Source organism: Parus major, chromosome 3 (genome assembly GCF_001522545.3).
Source record: "Parus major isolate Abel chromosome 3, Parus_major1.1, whole genome shotgun sequence".
Taxonomy (NCBI): Eukaryota; Metazoa; Chordata; class Aves; order Passeriformes; family Paridae; genus Parus; species Parus major.
Genome location: NC_031770.1, coordinates 97,881,550 through 97,896,569, shown reverse-complemented (window position 1 = coordinate 97,896,569; position 15,020 = coordinate 97,881,550). Strand labels below are relative to the sequence as shown.

Below are 15,020 nucleotides of genomic sequence, written 5' to 3'. Positions count from 1 at the left end.
AGTCCAGCTGTTGGAAGAGGCTGATCCTCACCCTGTATCATTCAACAGCACTATGATGAGCTGACTGATGGGATTTTCCTTTTGCAGGTTTTTTAATTCAGTAACTCTTTTCCCCAGTATTAAATCTTTTTAGATACCATTAGAGGCAACAAAAATTAATCTTTGCAGAACATAATGCCCCTTTTATTCTGCATGTGATAAGCTTTCTGAAAAGAGAATTTTTAGTTATTTATGGGAGCAATTAACAAATCTTAACACTGTCCAGATACTCCAAAGTTCCCATATTAGTGGTCTAATTTGGTATTTGCAGTCTTAAACCTCTGCTTGAACAAGCACACACTCCTGTTACAACCTCTAAAAAACAATGAAAAACTAACAGTTCCATTTCCCCCATGTATGATGTACTTACTCTATGCTAAAAATGAGAACCTTTGCAGCGTGTGCACAGAACAGCTGGATGTCATAAACTGGTCTATCCCTCCCCATCCAACACTCCTTTGACTTTTTCTTCTTTAGAAATCCAATAATTCTAGGAACAAGAAAATAGCCTTGAAGAGTCTACAGCAACACAGCAAAATCAAGCTTCAGTCTTAACAGGCCTCTGAGAGCTTCTTAGCAGAAATAAATAATAAATTGGTGTCTCTGGCAGACATACAAGGGTCCATTCTGAAAGGGAATAGAAGGCACACAAACTGTATCTAGTTTATGATACACCTGAAACACTATATTCCCACAACAAAGAATGGCAGAGGTATCCAGGGGGCAATTCAGGAGAATAAGACGAATCACCTCAAATGAACTAACTATTCCTAGGGACCTACAGAACCAGCTGTCACAAGAAGGTTCATCAGAGGTAAAGCAGCACATTGGACATCATCTCTCTATTATCAGGGCAGAAATTTATTAATAGCTTCTACCTATAATACTAATGGCATATTATTATACATAAAACCCAGTATCAAATGATAAAACTTATTTCCTCTTGAAACATTATAAAATTACTTCTATTCTATAGTGGCTTCCAGACTTCAGCCTGCGAATTTCACTCCAACTTCTCTGTAATTCACTATACCTTTGAAAATCTCTGCATGGTCTCAGTATCAATATGCTTAAATGAACTAATGCATCTGAACTGCCATTCATTTTAGGTGCTCAACACAGAAATCACAGGACACTATTACAATCTTGAAAGCAATGATCTTAAATTCTACTGGAATTTCAGCAGCTTCAAGTTTAACTAAAACTAACAGTTCAGACACTCCTGTCACTAGAGACCGCTGCCTCAAAGTGTAAGTGAATCTTAAGTGACACAATTATTAGTGTACCAAACAGTAACTACACAATACTCATTTACATAATATTGATGCAAAAATAAAAACTTTATCCCCAGAATGGACTTTGCCAAAATAATGAGAGTTCATGTCATGGAAGGTATCTATAAAATGGAACAGATGGTACTTCCCCATATCATTAATGAAGCACTAGGAAGGTAAATTCACACACAACAGTTACATGTGACAAAGAACTTCTGCATTTAAAGTTGAAGCAACTTAGAACAGAGAAGCATGTTCAGACCTATCAGAACTTCTGCTGTTCTTAAATGAAATAGGAAAGAGGTATTGAATCAACTGATTAAAGCAGGAGACAAACACCTGAATCTATATGTAACCAAGCACTGTGTGTCCTTGTACCAGTGCCACATCTCTATGGTCTGGGGGACAGGGAAGGCAGTGGCAAACATGACCACTCCATCCCTAGAACAGACTGGGCTGGAAATACATATATGAAAAGCTTGTCATCTACATCCAGATCATTTAAGCAATAGAAGAGAGTGAACTAAGCAGAAGAATGAATGAAACCAAACAACAAGCAGCTTACAAAAGATTTACTACTTCATTGCTTCTTCAATGCTATTCTCATCAGCACAATTAGCGCCTAGACTACATGGAGCTCAGAGTGTAGGCAGACTCTGCTGGCATTTTTTCTATTGTTGTTTAACATGCACCTACTGTGATGGAAAACAAACAAATTATTAAAAATATGTACTTTGCAAAACTCCATACTGCATATTTTGCATTTGACTATAGAACAGGGGTTCTGAGTCTGCAAATGCTAAGGAAATTTGTACTCCTATTGCAATAGCAAAACAGTAATCCTTTTTGTTTGAAGGGGCTTAAAATGATTACTAAATGCATTTGTTTCTGAGTTGACTTCCCTAGAATGCAGCCTAAGTTTCCTTGAAATTGCATACTCTAGGAAAGAAATCTTTCTAACAATGAACAGAAATCATAATACATGAGAAAATAATCCGTAAGAACATCCACATCCCTTCACTACCGTTTTCCCTTCCTATGTGCTTTTTAAATGCAGTACAAAGCTTTAGGAATGTGAAAGTAATTTGTTCAGCTCTAATCACTTCAGCTGTTTTGATGTATCTACACACATACTTAGCATAATGCCTAGACAGAATTATAGATTTCAGGCTAGAACTACATTGATAATCTGATCTTTAATCAGGGCTAGCTGAGGGGTCCACAAACAGCAGATGGTTCTGAACACCACACTGCTCCAAGACAACAAGAAGTAGAGTTTCAGCCTTCTCTCTCAGTTCTCTATTCTTGGTTTAACAAGTCAGATGCTAGAATTTATATCATAGCTTCTTTCACGTTAACTTTTACAGCAACCTCTTAAAGAACATACTCCAAAGAAATACACTACACTGTGCAGTATGTCACTTACATAGTAAATATTTTTGTGAAGCAGAGTTCACACACACAAAGAAGCAAATTTTTCAAATTCTATCCAACACCTACTCACTTGAAAACAAAGCCTGCTACTTGAGATGAAAAGTACTGAATCACAGCACCCAAACTAATTTCCTGCAAGGCACCATTGCTCATAAGAAAAAGCCTATTCAGTTACAATACTGTATCTCGGTTCCTCCATCAATAAATTCCCCCCATAAGGTAAATTATTTTCTCTTTCCAAATAAAATTGAGATACATATACACTATCTCATAAATTCTGCATAATTCTTAGTATTATATCACATTATTTGTGGAACATACAAAACTCTTCTTCCATTCCTAAACTACACAGTAGGCTATAGCTAGGAGATCGCCATTATTCCCTGTTCTCCCCCACTACCCCTTCCCTATATTCCTGCCCGCCTCCCTGACACACTGATCCTTTTCACATTAGCCCTGCCCCCACGTTCTCAGGACTGTGTTTTTATCCTACTTCCTGTGGGAACACTTCCACACTCCTTCCTTTGCAGTTCCTGTCAATTCCAATTCCTCTGAACTTCCTCCGACTTTTTGTGCATTTCCTTATCCCCTCCTTAATTCTTCTCCCCAATTCCTGACCCTTCAATTCCTTATATGCCATCACAGTACTTCTGCTTCTGGATAACCCTTTCAATCTCTCAATTTCTTTTTAATTCAAATTTCCTTTTCTTGTTCTTCACATTTGACTGATCTCCATGTTACCTCTTAAACATTTCAGGTGCCCATTACTTTGTGAGTCTTCCCTTTCTTGTGTTACCATTTTTTGTTGCTTCCCAGACAAATTTACTTGACCATTTAATTCCTAGATTGATGTAAACTTCAGAAAAGGAGTGTAGATTTAGTCCAGAAGAAAGAAACTTGTGGTCACCTAATTCACAGAAAATCTCATCTCTAATATTAAAACTCTTTGAGCTGATGTCTCTAACTCCACCAAGAGCAGCTATAGAGTAAGCTTTTTGCATACAGAACAGCTTAAGCTTTGTGCTAACGAGCATGAGACTGTGTGGGGAAAAGGCTACCAAAAAAAGGAAAAAAAGTCCTGCCCTGCCCTCAATTTGCCCTCAATAAAGTTAGTTACAAACTTCAAACTTCTGCTTGTCCCATAACTAGAACTACATTTTCCAGCTGGGTTAAAGAAAAAAAAAAAATCTGTCTCAGTTAAAATGGACGAAAGGAGAGGTATTAATGCTATAGGAAACCTGGGTATAACCACCACTGATTCTCAGTATTTCTGTTTTCCCATAAGCAGCTTCCAGCACTGCTGAAAGAGTAAACAAGGAGACACACAATTTCTCCTAATGTGAACCTCTTGCACCTTTGACTGTGCTACAAATGTGAAAGCACTGTCATCTCGAATAGCAGTGGTAGTTGCTGTAAATGCATGTTTAGAGTGTTTTTCAAGCATTCCTGCAAGCAGGAGGGGAACCAGTACTTGCTTGCCACTCATCCTTGCAATCTTTGATTAAGAACACCTCTCCTCAAATTAACACTCATGGTCTGCATTTCTGCATTTATTGGAATTTTTTTTTTTTTAAATGTAAATATTTCTCTTCTCCATCCCTGCCTTTTTAAGCATCTGTGCTACATCAGGTATCATCCTAGTCTTCAGAGGATTTCGCAGAAATATTTGCTAGTTACCGTCTTAGTTCTTTCAGGATCCTGGGAAATAAGTTAACCAGCCCCAACAAACTGAGTGCTTTAAACTCACAATTTTGTTTATTGCCTTTCTTACTTGTCTCTCTATTCCTGCCATCTATTCTACCTTCTCCCACACTTTTAGCTCAAACACTGCAGCAGAACACTTGTTTATATTTGGCAATACCCACATTATTTTTAATACTACTACATTCTAACTGCATATCATGTCTTCATTTTCTCCTTGCAATTCTATGTGCTTACAGGTGTTTTTGTTTTTACTGCCTCCTGTTACTCCTAAAGAAACTTGACCTTTGCAAATATGTCTTTTATCTTTACACAGGTTCTTTAATACAAAATTTTCCTCTGAATATCTGGATTTTTCTTCACATGTCTGACAGGCTCAGATAATTTGTAACATTCTTCTTGGGGTGTTTCAAGTCTGTATATTTTTCTCATCATTTTCCCCCTTTCCGGGATATTTAATGAATATTTGTTCAGGCTTTAGCACATGAACTCCTTGGTTCTATCAACCTAACCAGCTCTCAGTTTAATAAGTTTTTCCCTAGAAATATAGATGTATGTATAGATATATATATAGAGATATAGACATATGTCTTGCTTTTAATTTCTTTGTTTTGCTTTTAGCACACAATTGATTCAGCCCCTACTATTCAACAAACACTTCACTTGTTTCCACAACTTGATTCCTTCCTTTACACCGGTGATTCACATATTAGCCCTTCCATCTTCTGGATAAAAGTCAGCATCTTGGCTTGCCATGACAGATGCCTGACCATAACATGACTTCTTGATGTAGGAGTCTAGAAATGCAGGGACATTTCTCTGTCTATACAATTCCTTAAAAAATACAACAATCATATATAATGTTGACAGAAAAGCTTCCAAATATCCCTGAGCAAGCCAGAGTTTGTAAGAAATTAAATAGAAAGTAGAAAAATGTTTCTTTTAACACTGAGGTAAAAATATAGATTTTAAGAGGGTTTCACACGTGGAGTAAAGATGGAGGAAAAAAGGTGTAGCTTTTAATCCTTCTTCTTCATGCTTCTGCAGTTTTTAGAAGTACAAAAAATGATTGGTTTAGAGTAAGTCACACTTTTAATTATGTGAGTAGATATAGAAAACTTATTTGTTGAGATACAATAACAATACACGTGTCTGTAGTTAAAAGGGTAAAAATTGGTATAAAGGTGAAAAGACCACGTGGTTTGGGGCCATTTTGTATCATTAGAACGAGATGAGCCAGGCTGTGGTGATTTAAGCTTGTGCAGCTAGTCTGGATAGACCTGCCAAGTTTTTGTAAGGATCCTTCAATAAACACGAGAAACCAGAATCTAATGAGCCCGGGAGTTTTCTTCGAATAATAAGGACTGAGATAAGTGGGACTCTCCACAGGGGAGGATCCCAGGGGAATTCAGCCCAAAGGAGGCTGAGAGACTAGAGAAAAGTTATATCCACAGAGAATTCAGCCCAAAGGAGGCAAAGAGAGAGAAGTCACACTTCCCTCTCTAGCAACTTCATGAAGAATGTAAGATTTATTTGGAGACAGCAAGGACTGAGAACAAGTGAAGGCTCTTGTCACTGGCCCATCCATGAGAGGTATTTAATCTTAGCATGAAGCCCACCTGAGCTCCAGCTATTGCTCCAGTACCTTGGACAGGGCTGGGCCAAGGCAGGGACTTCTACAGAGGTAGGACAGAGCACCAATAATCGCTGTTGCAAAGAAGTTCCAATAAATTAAGAAAGATAAGGAGATTGTAAACATTTCAAAAGCATAGAGGAGCTTGATACACAAGACAAGAGAGGGAAAAGTCAGCCTAAACAAGGCTAGACCTGACTTTTGTGGAGCTTTAAGTGGAAAGGTTTTTTCTGGGAAACTGGGGCAGACAGATCCTGTGGGCTGTGAAGAGTGAGACTCAGAAGGTGCAGAGCTGGAACTTACACAGGGAATGACTGTATGTAATGCATACATGTACTCACACATATGGAAGGTGGAAATTATAAAAAAATAATAAATTTAAGAGTTGAACTAAGTGTTTAATAGCCACTACTTCAATGCATATAAATAAAAAGAAAGCACTTCACAGTGGTTTAGCTACTAACATTATACACTAGTCAGGTGCACTATGTTTTCTTGCATTTTTTCAACTGTATTCATCAATCAGATCCACTCAACATATGGACTGTAAGAACTCTGGAGCAGGGATTAGGCTTTTGTACTGTGACTTTGCAATGCCTTTGAGAATAAAGGCTTTACCTTTACCTAACATTGCTGCATATTATGGTATACAGAGAACAACATGAAGATAAGAAGAGGAAGGGAAGGTGGGTTAAACCTAAGCAGAAGCAGCAACTTTCTACATTACCCTCTTCTAGCATCAGCGTGAAGTACACTAGATTCAGATAAGACAGTTCTAAAAAATATAGCAACATTATGGAAAATTCAAAACACAAAACCCCCAATTAGTAAAATACTTCAGAAATATTTATATCTTTCTTTATAAATCTCTATTTTTAATTCATCCTCCTAGGAGGAATGGGAGCATGTGGTAATGTGAGGTAGGTTTATCACCATGTGCACTAAAGTGGACAGAAATCTTTTTTTGTGGTTTGACATTGTTTTAACTGACTGCAAGTTGACTTTAAAGGCTTAAGGTTTAAACTACTTGAAAATATGCACAAAGTTCCAGCTGAAGATGTAGAGTTTAGCTCCTGTATTTCCGCAATTTTCATCCTCTATATTCCTCTCAAAAAGAAAACAATTCCCACACTCCTTTTGAAATCATCATGCCTTTTGTGTTATAATGGCTTTTCCAGAAACGTCTTTGGATGCTGATGACAGAGTATCATGATTCCAGAAAGGAAGCAGAAGTGGAACACAAAAAAAGTTTTAAACAACATGTATTTATGGAAGTGCATTTAGTAATGAGACAAGAAAAGTGTGCAAATATATTCTACTAAAGAGCCTGCTATAGTGGGCATATTTTATTAAAAAGAAATATACAAGAAACTGTAGTAAATATCTCAAAATGCACTACAGTAAATGACACCTCCTACTGCTTCTCAAACTACACAAACACCCTCTTCATGTAACTTTGAAATGCAAGGCACAATCAGCAACAATAGGAAAACGGAATCCAGTCTTATGAATGTAGTGAGCAAAAAGTAAATATCCAGGTACAGCCATGTATCCAGACACACATTCCCCCACCCGACCAAGCTGTTATTACATCTCCCCCTTGTTAGCTTCACAGAACCAAAATGTTGGTTCTGTGAAGAGAATATATTACAGAAGTGTACTATACAAGAGGGGATGAAATTCAATAAACATTGATCCCTTACACCACTCCAAGCCAGTTGAAAACTGTGGATTGTCTTAGGTGGCAAGATGTTGCCATTTCTGATAGAAAATTGCATTATAAATGACAGTGAGGAAGATAAGGATTTGATACAGAAATTGCATGCTACATTTATAAAAGTGGAAATTAAAAAAAGAAATCCTTTTAAGTGTAAAATAACAGAATTATTGAGGTATGATCATCATGGAATGGGACCTACAAAACAAAGGCAAGTAGAGACTTGAAATTACAAGTTGTGCCTCTAACATGAATTCCTCAGCTTTTACTAAAATTCCTCGAGAGTGGTTTTTAAATCGGCTGTAAGCTGCACAATCTATTTCTATCCAGAGAACTAAAACCATCCTTGGTACCACTATACTGTTTCTTTTGGTTGCACACTTTACATATTTCCACCATGTTTGTCCTCTCTACTTTTAGAACACATTTATTCCAGTGGCAAGTGCCACTATGCTGTGGAGGTGTTCCAGTAACCTGTTGAACTTCTCACAATGTTTCCATACTCCTCCCTTCATAGGGAAATCTGCGCATGCAGTGAAGTTTAAGTAGGTGGGTAAATTTTGTCCCTCAATCCTGACTTAGATAGAAATGTCTCCAGCACAGGGACTGTCTGCTACTCTCTTTTTACATATTAGCCTGCAATACTGTTCCCTGTCCTGCTTACTTGGTTCAGCACTGTACTCCAATAAACAGTCAGAACAGAAATACAGACTTCATTTCCACTCTTTACTGTAAAACTTAACCCATGCTTCAAAACAAAGTGGCACAATTAGATTCTAGTCATTCAATTACTTATTAAACTACTTTCTAAAAATCTTGAAAACTATCACAGTTGCTAGAACCATTTTGCAGGTTTCATTACAATTTAGGGACTATTTTATTTAACTTAAAATTTAAATTAAAAGAGGGAAGCGTGTGTTCTAAGTAAGAGCAGTACTGAAATCAGATTAAGCTTTCATAGTTTAAGAATGGTCACCACAAATTTTTAGATCTTGTGACCTTTAATAGAAAAAGACAATTAAAAAGGCTGCAGCTGTCAAACCAGATTACTGATTTCAAGCAACCCCTCCCCCAGTCATGTGACCATGCTTTGCACTGTATCAATTAAAACTTATTTAATCATAGTCACTATCACACATGTAAAGATTAAACAGTAACCTGTAAGGGCCTGTGATGTACTGCTCACTAATAATGTTGTTTCAGAAGAAGCTAAATATTCCCAACATTTTTCTAAGCAACATCCTAATCTGAGAGCAATGCAGAAATTATGATTCCTTTTCCTTTGAAATCACTTTGTGTTCCACAAGCATGCCTTTCCTAATCCCTTTTCCACTACTGAGAGCAAAGAAACAGATTCAACAAAGAATCAGTTGCTCTTTCTGCAAGTCTTTCAACAGGCACCAGCTCCCAAACTGCAATGCAGGTGTTTCTGGTGATCTCAAAAAACCATGATCCATGGTCTGTAATCAGTGTATGTAACCACATAAAACAGTAAAACTGAAAGAATTTTCCATTGGTACTAAGAATTAACCATATTGTGAAACTGACAGAGGTCAGTTAATCCAAGTTCAGATTAATCCAAGGCAATACCACTGCTCACAAAGATATACAGATAAATTATACACTTTTAATTGTCCAGCATCTTAATGATTTCCTCACTTAACAAGCCTCTTCCACACCACCACAGAATGCTTCATTAACTAAACTTTTAAGACATTATTAGATACCTGCTAATTAACAAAGATAGAATCACAAAACTAGTAGTGAGCAATGTTAAGTGCAAAAGACATCCCAGTAGGATGTGAAAACATCTGTGTTTTTGGACAGTTGAGCTCAAGCTAACAAATCACAGCAGCCTCTCTCTCCTATGCTTCTGCACTGCTTCCCCAGCTCTGAAGTGAGCACCAGACTTGGGTGGCTAGAGCTGGCTTCATGCAGGCAGCTGAATACTCCATTCCAGAACCAGGTTTTCTGGGAGTAGCAATAAAGACACATCATCTAAGTATCAGTATTAACACTTAATTTGTTGACTTAATAAATGTATACAGTATCCTGGGAAGCAAAAATGTGTCTTCAGTTAATAAACTAGCTCCTACACACGCTTGTTCAAATCAATGCATACACAAAGTCAGCAGTCAGCCAGTTTCAACTTACCTATTAACTGCTTTAAAGTAACACATTCCCTCAATCATACACAGCCAGACTTCCTAGTTCCCAGAACTACACTGCCTGCTGCAAGAGAGCAGTGTGCTCTGGAAACCAAAGCTACCAGTGCCACTGGAAATGCACAGATTCTTTGTATTCCTTGAACATTTTTAGATACATTCTTTAATAAGCTTTAGTTCATAACAAGCTGATGAACGACTTCTTGCCCAGCCTCCCAGAAAAAAGGTGCTGAGTCCTGAATTCTCTATTACACAATTTATAGACAGCTTTTTATCCGTGAATCACATATAACCTGAAAAACCAGACACATCATGCTAAAGGACCTGAGTATTTCCGAACCAAAGAAGTCTAAGCCTGAAAAAAAATTTCATCATTTTAAACTATGAAAATGTATTTGTTGCTCTTGACATATCACAGAGAAAAGATTCAGAGTCATTTCCACATATGCTTTCAGACAGCAGCACAAACAGGCAGGAACTGCTGATACTTTGCCAGAAGTGCCAGATAGATCAATACTATTAACAACTACTGCCAGTCTCTGCAATCTCTCACCTCCTGCCTTGCAAACTTTACTAGGCTCATTCTTTACCATCATTTTTACTAAAGATAATTTTGTACTAAGCTAGCAGACAACAACTAATACAGAAATATGCAGATACTAAGAAAGGTTTAATGTTCTGATCGAGTTCCATTAAAAATCAAATATCAATCCACTAAATTCAACTTAGAGAAAAAACAAATTTTTTTCAGAACTGTAATAAAAATCTCTAAACCTCACAAAACTGCTTTTTACCCAAATGCTTATACCAACTTCGATCTTGTATTAATCAATTATTAAGCAGTTCTACCTTGCAATTAAAACTATTCATTACTACAAATATTCAGGAAGACGTTGTCTTTGTTACAGAATTGTTGATCTTAAGACTATCGGGTTAATAAAGCATAATTAAATCCAGGCATTTAAGTGCAAGCTTGCAGGGCAGAAAATTACCTCTGGAACAAGATTATTTTGAATTCAACTCCTTGCTTTAGTGGTTTTGGGAACTGGCAAAACAGGAAAATCCTGAAAAGGGTGTTTAAACACCTAACCTGGGTTTTGTTCACTTAAGACACGTTAATAATCCATTGCTAGTGGCAGTTCTTTTGTAAGAAGGGACATCAACAATTGACAAGATTCTTTTTGCTGAAGAGGCTCTTTTTTAAATATATGCTTACTGCAAAACAAATCAACTAAACACACACTGTAAGAACTGATGTAACAGGTAGATGGAGCAAATTAATCTGCAGCACAAGTAAGAGTCCCCCCTCCTACAAGTTACTTCAGAGAAGCTGCTAGAGTCAAGACACACAGACGCTTCTCATTTCATTGTGCATGTATGACTGGGATGTGGAATGTGCTCTCACTGTGTTCAGACCTGTCCCAGATTTCCCTCTGATTTGAAACAGGAGGGAAAAGAGCCTCCCTCTCCCGAGAGCTGGCAGACATCCCCCGTGGGAGGAAGGGTGGGCTTTCACCATCAGGTTCAACAGCACGTCCTGAGTATCTTTAAAGACCGAGAAACACCCGGCCCTTGGCGAGACAAAAGCGGCTCACGCCAGGCACCCGCAGCCCGGCTGTCCCGGAGGAGGCAGGGAAGAGGGAGCTCGGGATCCCGCACACCGAAGGGCGGGCATGGCCTGAGGGAGCGGATCCTCAGGGAAGGCTGCCTTAAACCGTATGGCCGGGGGACGTGCGTTTAAATTTCTGTGTGCGGGAACTGGAAAGCGGATTAAATCCCACCTGTGCCCGGAGGCAGACGGACACACACTCAGGGAAAGGACAAACAGGGAAAGTCGAACCCCACACGGCAGCTGGCGAGGCCAAGGCGGTTCAGGTGTCGCTGTGAAGGAAGAGGCTGACGGAGGAGACCGTAGAGTTCAAGTTCCCCCCCATCCCCCAGTTACGAGGAGAGCGGGCGGAACCGCCCGGATCAGGGCTGGCTCCTCGGGCGTCAGGAGGAGCGAGAAGCGACGGCTCGGGCTCCCCCAGCTGAGGACAGCGGGCGACCCTGCCCCGCCGTGCGCTGAGGGGCGGGCGGAGCGTGAGCCCCGCGGGCCGGGGGAGCGGCGCCCCGGCCCTTCCCCCGCTCCTTTTCTTTCCCCTCTCCACTCGGGCGAGCCCCATTTCCTCCGAGCGGCAGCCGAGGGCGCTGCTCGGGGCCGGGCGGGAGAGGGAGCGGCAGGAGCCAGCGCCGGTAGCGCCTTGTTCTCTGCAGCCAGGCCAGAGAGGGCTGCGCGCCCCGCGCCCCCCGCCCGGGCTCACCTCCTCGATGGCCGCCACCGTGTTCCTGCACTGGGCCATCCGGGTGGTGAAGTTGGAGGCGGTGGGTGACTTGTAATCCTCATTGGTCTCGGACACGAATTCCGACACGGAGATCTGGTCCGGCATGGCGGGGCGGGGATGAGCGAGGGGAGGGAGCGGGAAAGCAGGCGGCTCCAGGGGCAGGGAGGGGAGGGCGCAGGGGGGGCTCCCCCTCACATCGCTCGGCAACCGGCGGCGGCGGCAGCGCCCTCCTCGCAGCCCCGCCGTCTGGAGCGGTGTTGTTCCTCCGCCGCCACACAAGGAAATTCCCCGCACCCACACTCCTCCTCCTGCTCCTCCCGCGCGGTCACGCAGCACCGGGGGCCGGGCACACGCCCAGCCGCGGGAGCTGCCTCCACACCCCGCCCTCCCGCTCGCTTTCTCCCTCTCGCTTTCCTCCTCCTCCCTCGCTCCCTCTCACGCTCGCGGGGCGGGGGCGCGGCCGAGCGACCCCCCTGCAGCCCCCGGAGCGGACCTGCAGCCGCGCACTCGGCACCGGCGCCCGCCCTGAGAAGATGGCGGCCCCCTCCCTCTTTCCCTCCCTCAGTCTGTCCTCCCCGAGCCCCGAGGGGAGAGGAGGTGGCAGGCGCCGGCTGGGTAATCCCAGCGACAAGCAGGACGAATCCAGCCGTGTGGTTCGGATTGTGTTTAACAACAAAAACCCAAGGGCAGGGGAAGGTGAGGCGCAGTGCCTGCCTGCTGCGAGGGGGAGCAGGTTGAAGCCCACAGGACAGGTCTCTGCACTGTCCCCTCCGGGTCTGCCCGCAGGTGCAAGGACAGTTCCCTCACAGCTCGTAATCTATGTTTCAACAGTTGAATCTGTTTCACAAGTTCGTTGTCTAGTTTCGAGGGAGCTAAAGAGAAATGCTGTCGTTCTCAAGAGGTCCGTGCAAAAATACTTTTAGGCTAAGTAACGTTTAAATCTAGATTCTTAGACAGCTTTTGCTGTACTCAAGGAATAAGAGCTATCATAGGAGGTGCTTTGTTCTTCAGTATAAAGCCGCAAGAATTACTCAAGGCAAAAAGGGTGAAACTCAGCCGGAGCTGTGGCTTTTGTGACTGACGCAGCAGAAGAGACACAGGCAAGATGTCACTGAACGAGCATGGTGCTGCTTGCATTGGGAATACGGGAATGCGACCCATGGCAGTGGTTTCTTTTTGCCTCAAAGCCCTTAGGACTTCGGGCTGACTCCTGCAGAAAGCTTCAGGAGTCTGTATTTTGGCCCAGAAACTCTCCTGTGGCTCTTTCACTCCCCTCTGGTGATACAGTTACTAGCTTTCTATAAGTGATTCTTTATTACTCTGTTTTAAAACTCTTCAGGGAATTCAGATAAGTAGGCAGGTACTCTTGCTGACATTTGTAAAGTGTCCAAATAAATAACTGTAGGCCTGCCCAGATGTTACTGCCCTTTGCAATCCTTGCTAGATCCTTTAGCATAAATAATAAGGCTTGTCAACCATATTTATTTTACTGGTTGTAGTAAATCAAATGAATGAACAGGGACCATCTGCATGTTCTTTCCATTTTTTAACTCTTAATAGTCTTCTCATCCTAATAATTCCTTATTTTCTCCAATGAAAGTTACCACTGTTATTTTGCTTTTAACTTCTTTGCCACTCTCCTTGTTAATACTTATGCCTGATCTGTTACTATGGCATGTAAAGGTTTACATTGTTCTGCTGCTAATGCATTAAATGTCTTGTCTATATTCGTACATTACATAATAAGTAAGTATAGTTGAGTACCTTCATTCTTGCCAAAAGTGTGTGATCTTACATCTTCATTTTTGCATCAGCTGATGGTGGTACCTTTAAAGCAACACTTGTCACACTACTACCCAAACTTTGTAAACACTAGCATTCTTAAATTGCCTACCGTATCTTCCAGTGTGGCATATTTATTTTGGTATTTTCAAGGGGATGAAAAACTTGGAGTCTGAAAGGAAAACTCTACTGAACTTTGACTTTCTGCAGCAGGTCTTCCATCAGATATAGTGTAAATCTGCAACATATAACAAATCTGCAAATCATGCAGCCTCTAGTGGTTGCATCCACAGTTTTGATATTGGAGTATGTACAACTGAGATTGCGTCATGGTTCAACTCCAACCCAGTACAAAGCAACAAAGTACTACACAGACACTCACCACTGCTGCTCTGCCCAGTGGGGAGGAGAATCAAAACATAAAGAACAAAACTTGTGGGTTGAGCTATGAGCATTTAATAGTGGAAACACAAAAAAAATATAATAATGATTACAATAGTAATTTTATTGAGAACGAGAGAGAGAAAGGACTAAAGATAAACAAGCAAAACACAAGACAATGTTCACTAGCCGCTTACCAATGCCTGTCCCATCACTGAGCAGTGGTTGATACCCCCAGCCAACCCCAGTCTATATGCTGAACATAGCATTCACTGGTCCAGAATATCCCTCTGACCTGGTCAGATCATCTGTCCCAGGTATGCACCTACTTGGCTTCTTGTGCACCTACTTGGAGGCAGAACATGGGAAAATGGAAAGTCCTTGATTTAGAGTAAGCACTACTTAGTGCTAAATCGGTGTTATAATAATAAATTCCAAACACAGGATTGTGCCAGCTGTGAAGGACATTACCCCAGCTGACAACAGGACCATCACACAATGAGCTTTTGAATTCTACACATTTTATTTTGTACAGCAGGTTAGGTTAGATGATTGCAGCGGTATCTGATC

General features: G+C 41.1%; 1 protein-coding gene across 6 annotated transcripts in view; it reads right to left on the bottom strand.

Annotated features, from left to right (window-relative positions):
• The window catches only part of ASAP2 (ArfGAP with SH3 domain, ankyrin repeat and PH domain 2), an 86,152-nt gene extending 73,560 nt beyond the window's left edge, over positions 1 to 12,592 (bottom strand). For 4 of the 6 annotated variants that reach the window (XM_015620884.3, XM_015620888.3, XM_015620885.3 and 1 more), the window contains exon 1: positions 12,267 to 12,471. In XM_015620884.3, the coding sequence (XP_015476370.1) occupies positions 12,267 to 12,392 (126 nt within the window). In that variant the 5' untranslated portion in view covers positions 12,393 to 12,471. Of the gene's footprint in view, positions 1 to 11,744; positions 11,818 to 12,266 lie in introns of those variants that run through there. The other 2 variants (XM_015620883.3, XM_015620887.3) reach the window with 2 other exon arrangements.
• Positions 12,593 to 15,020: the final 2,428 nt, after the last annotated feature.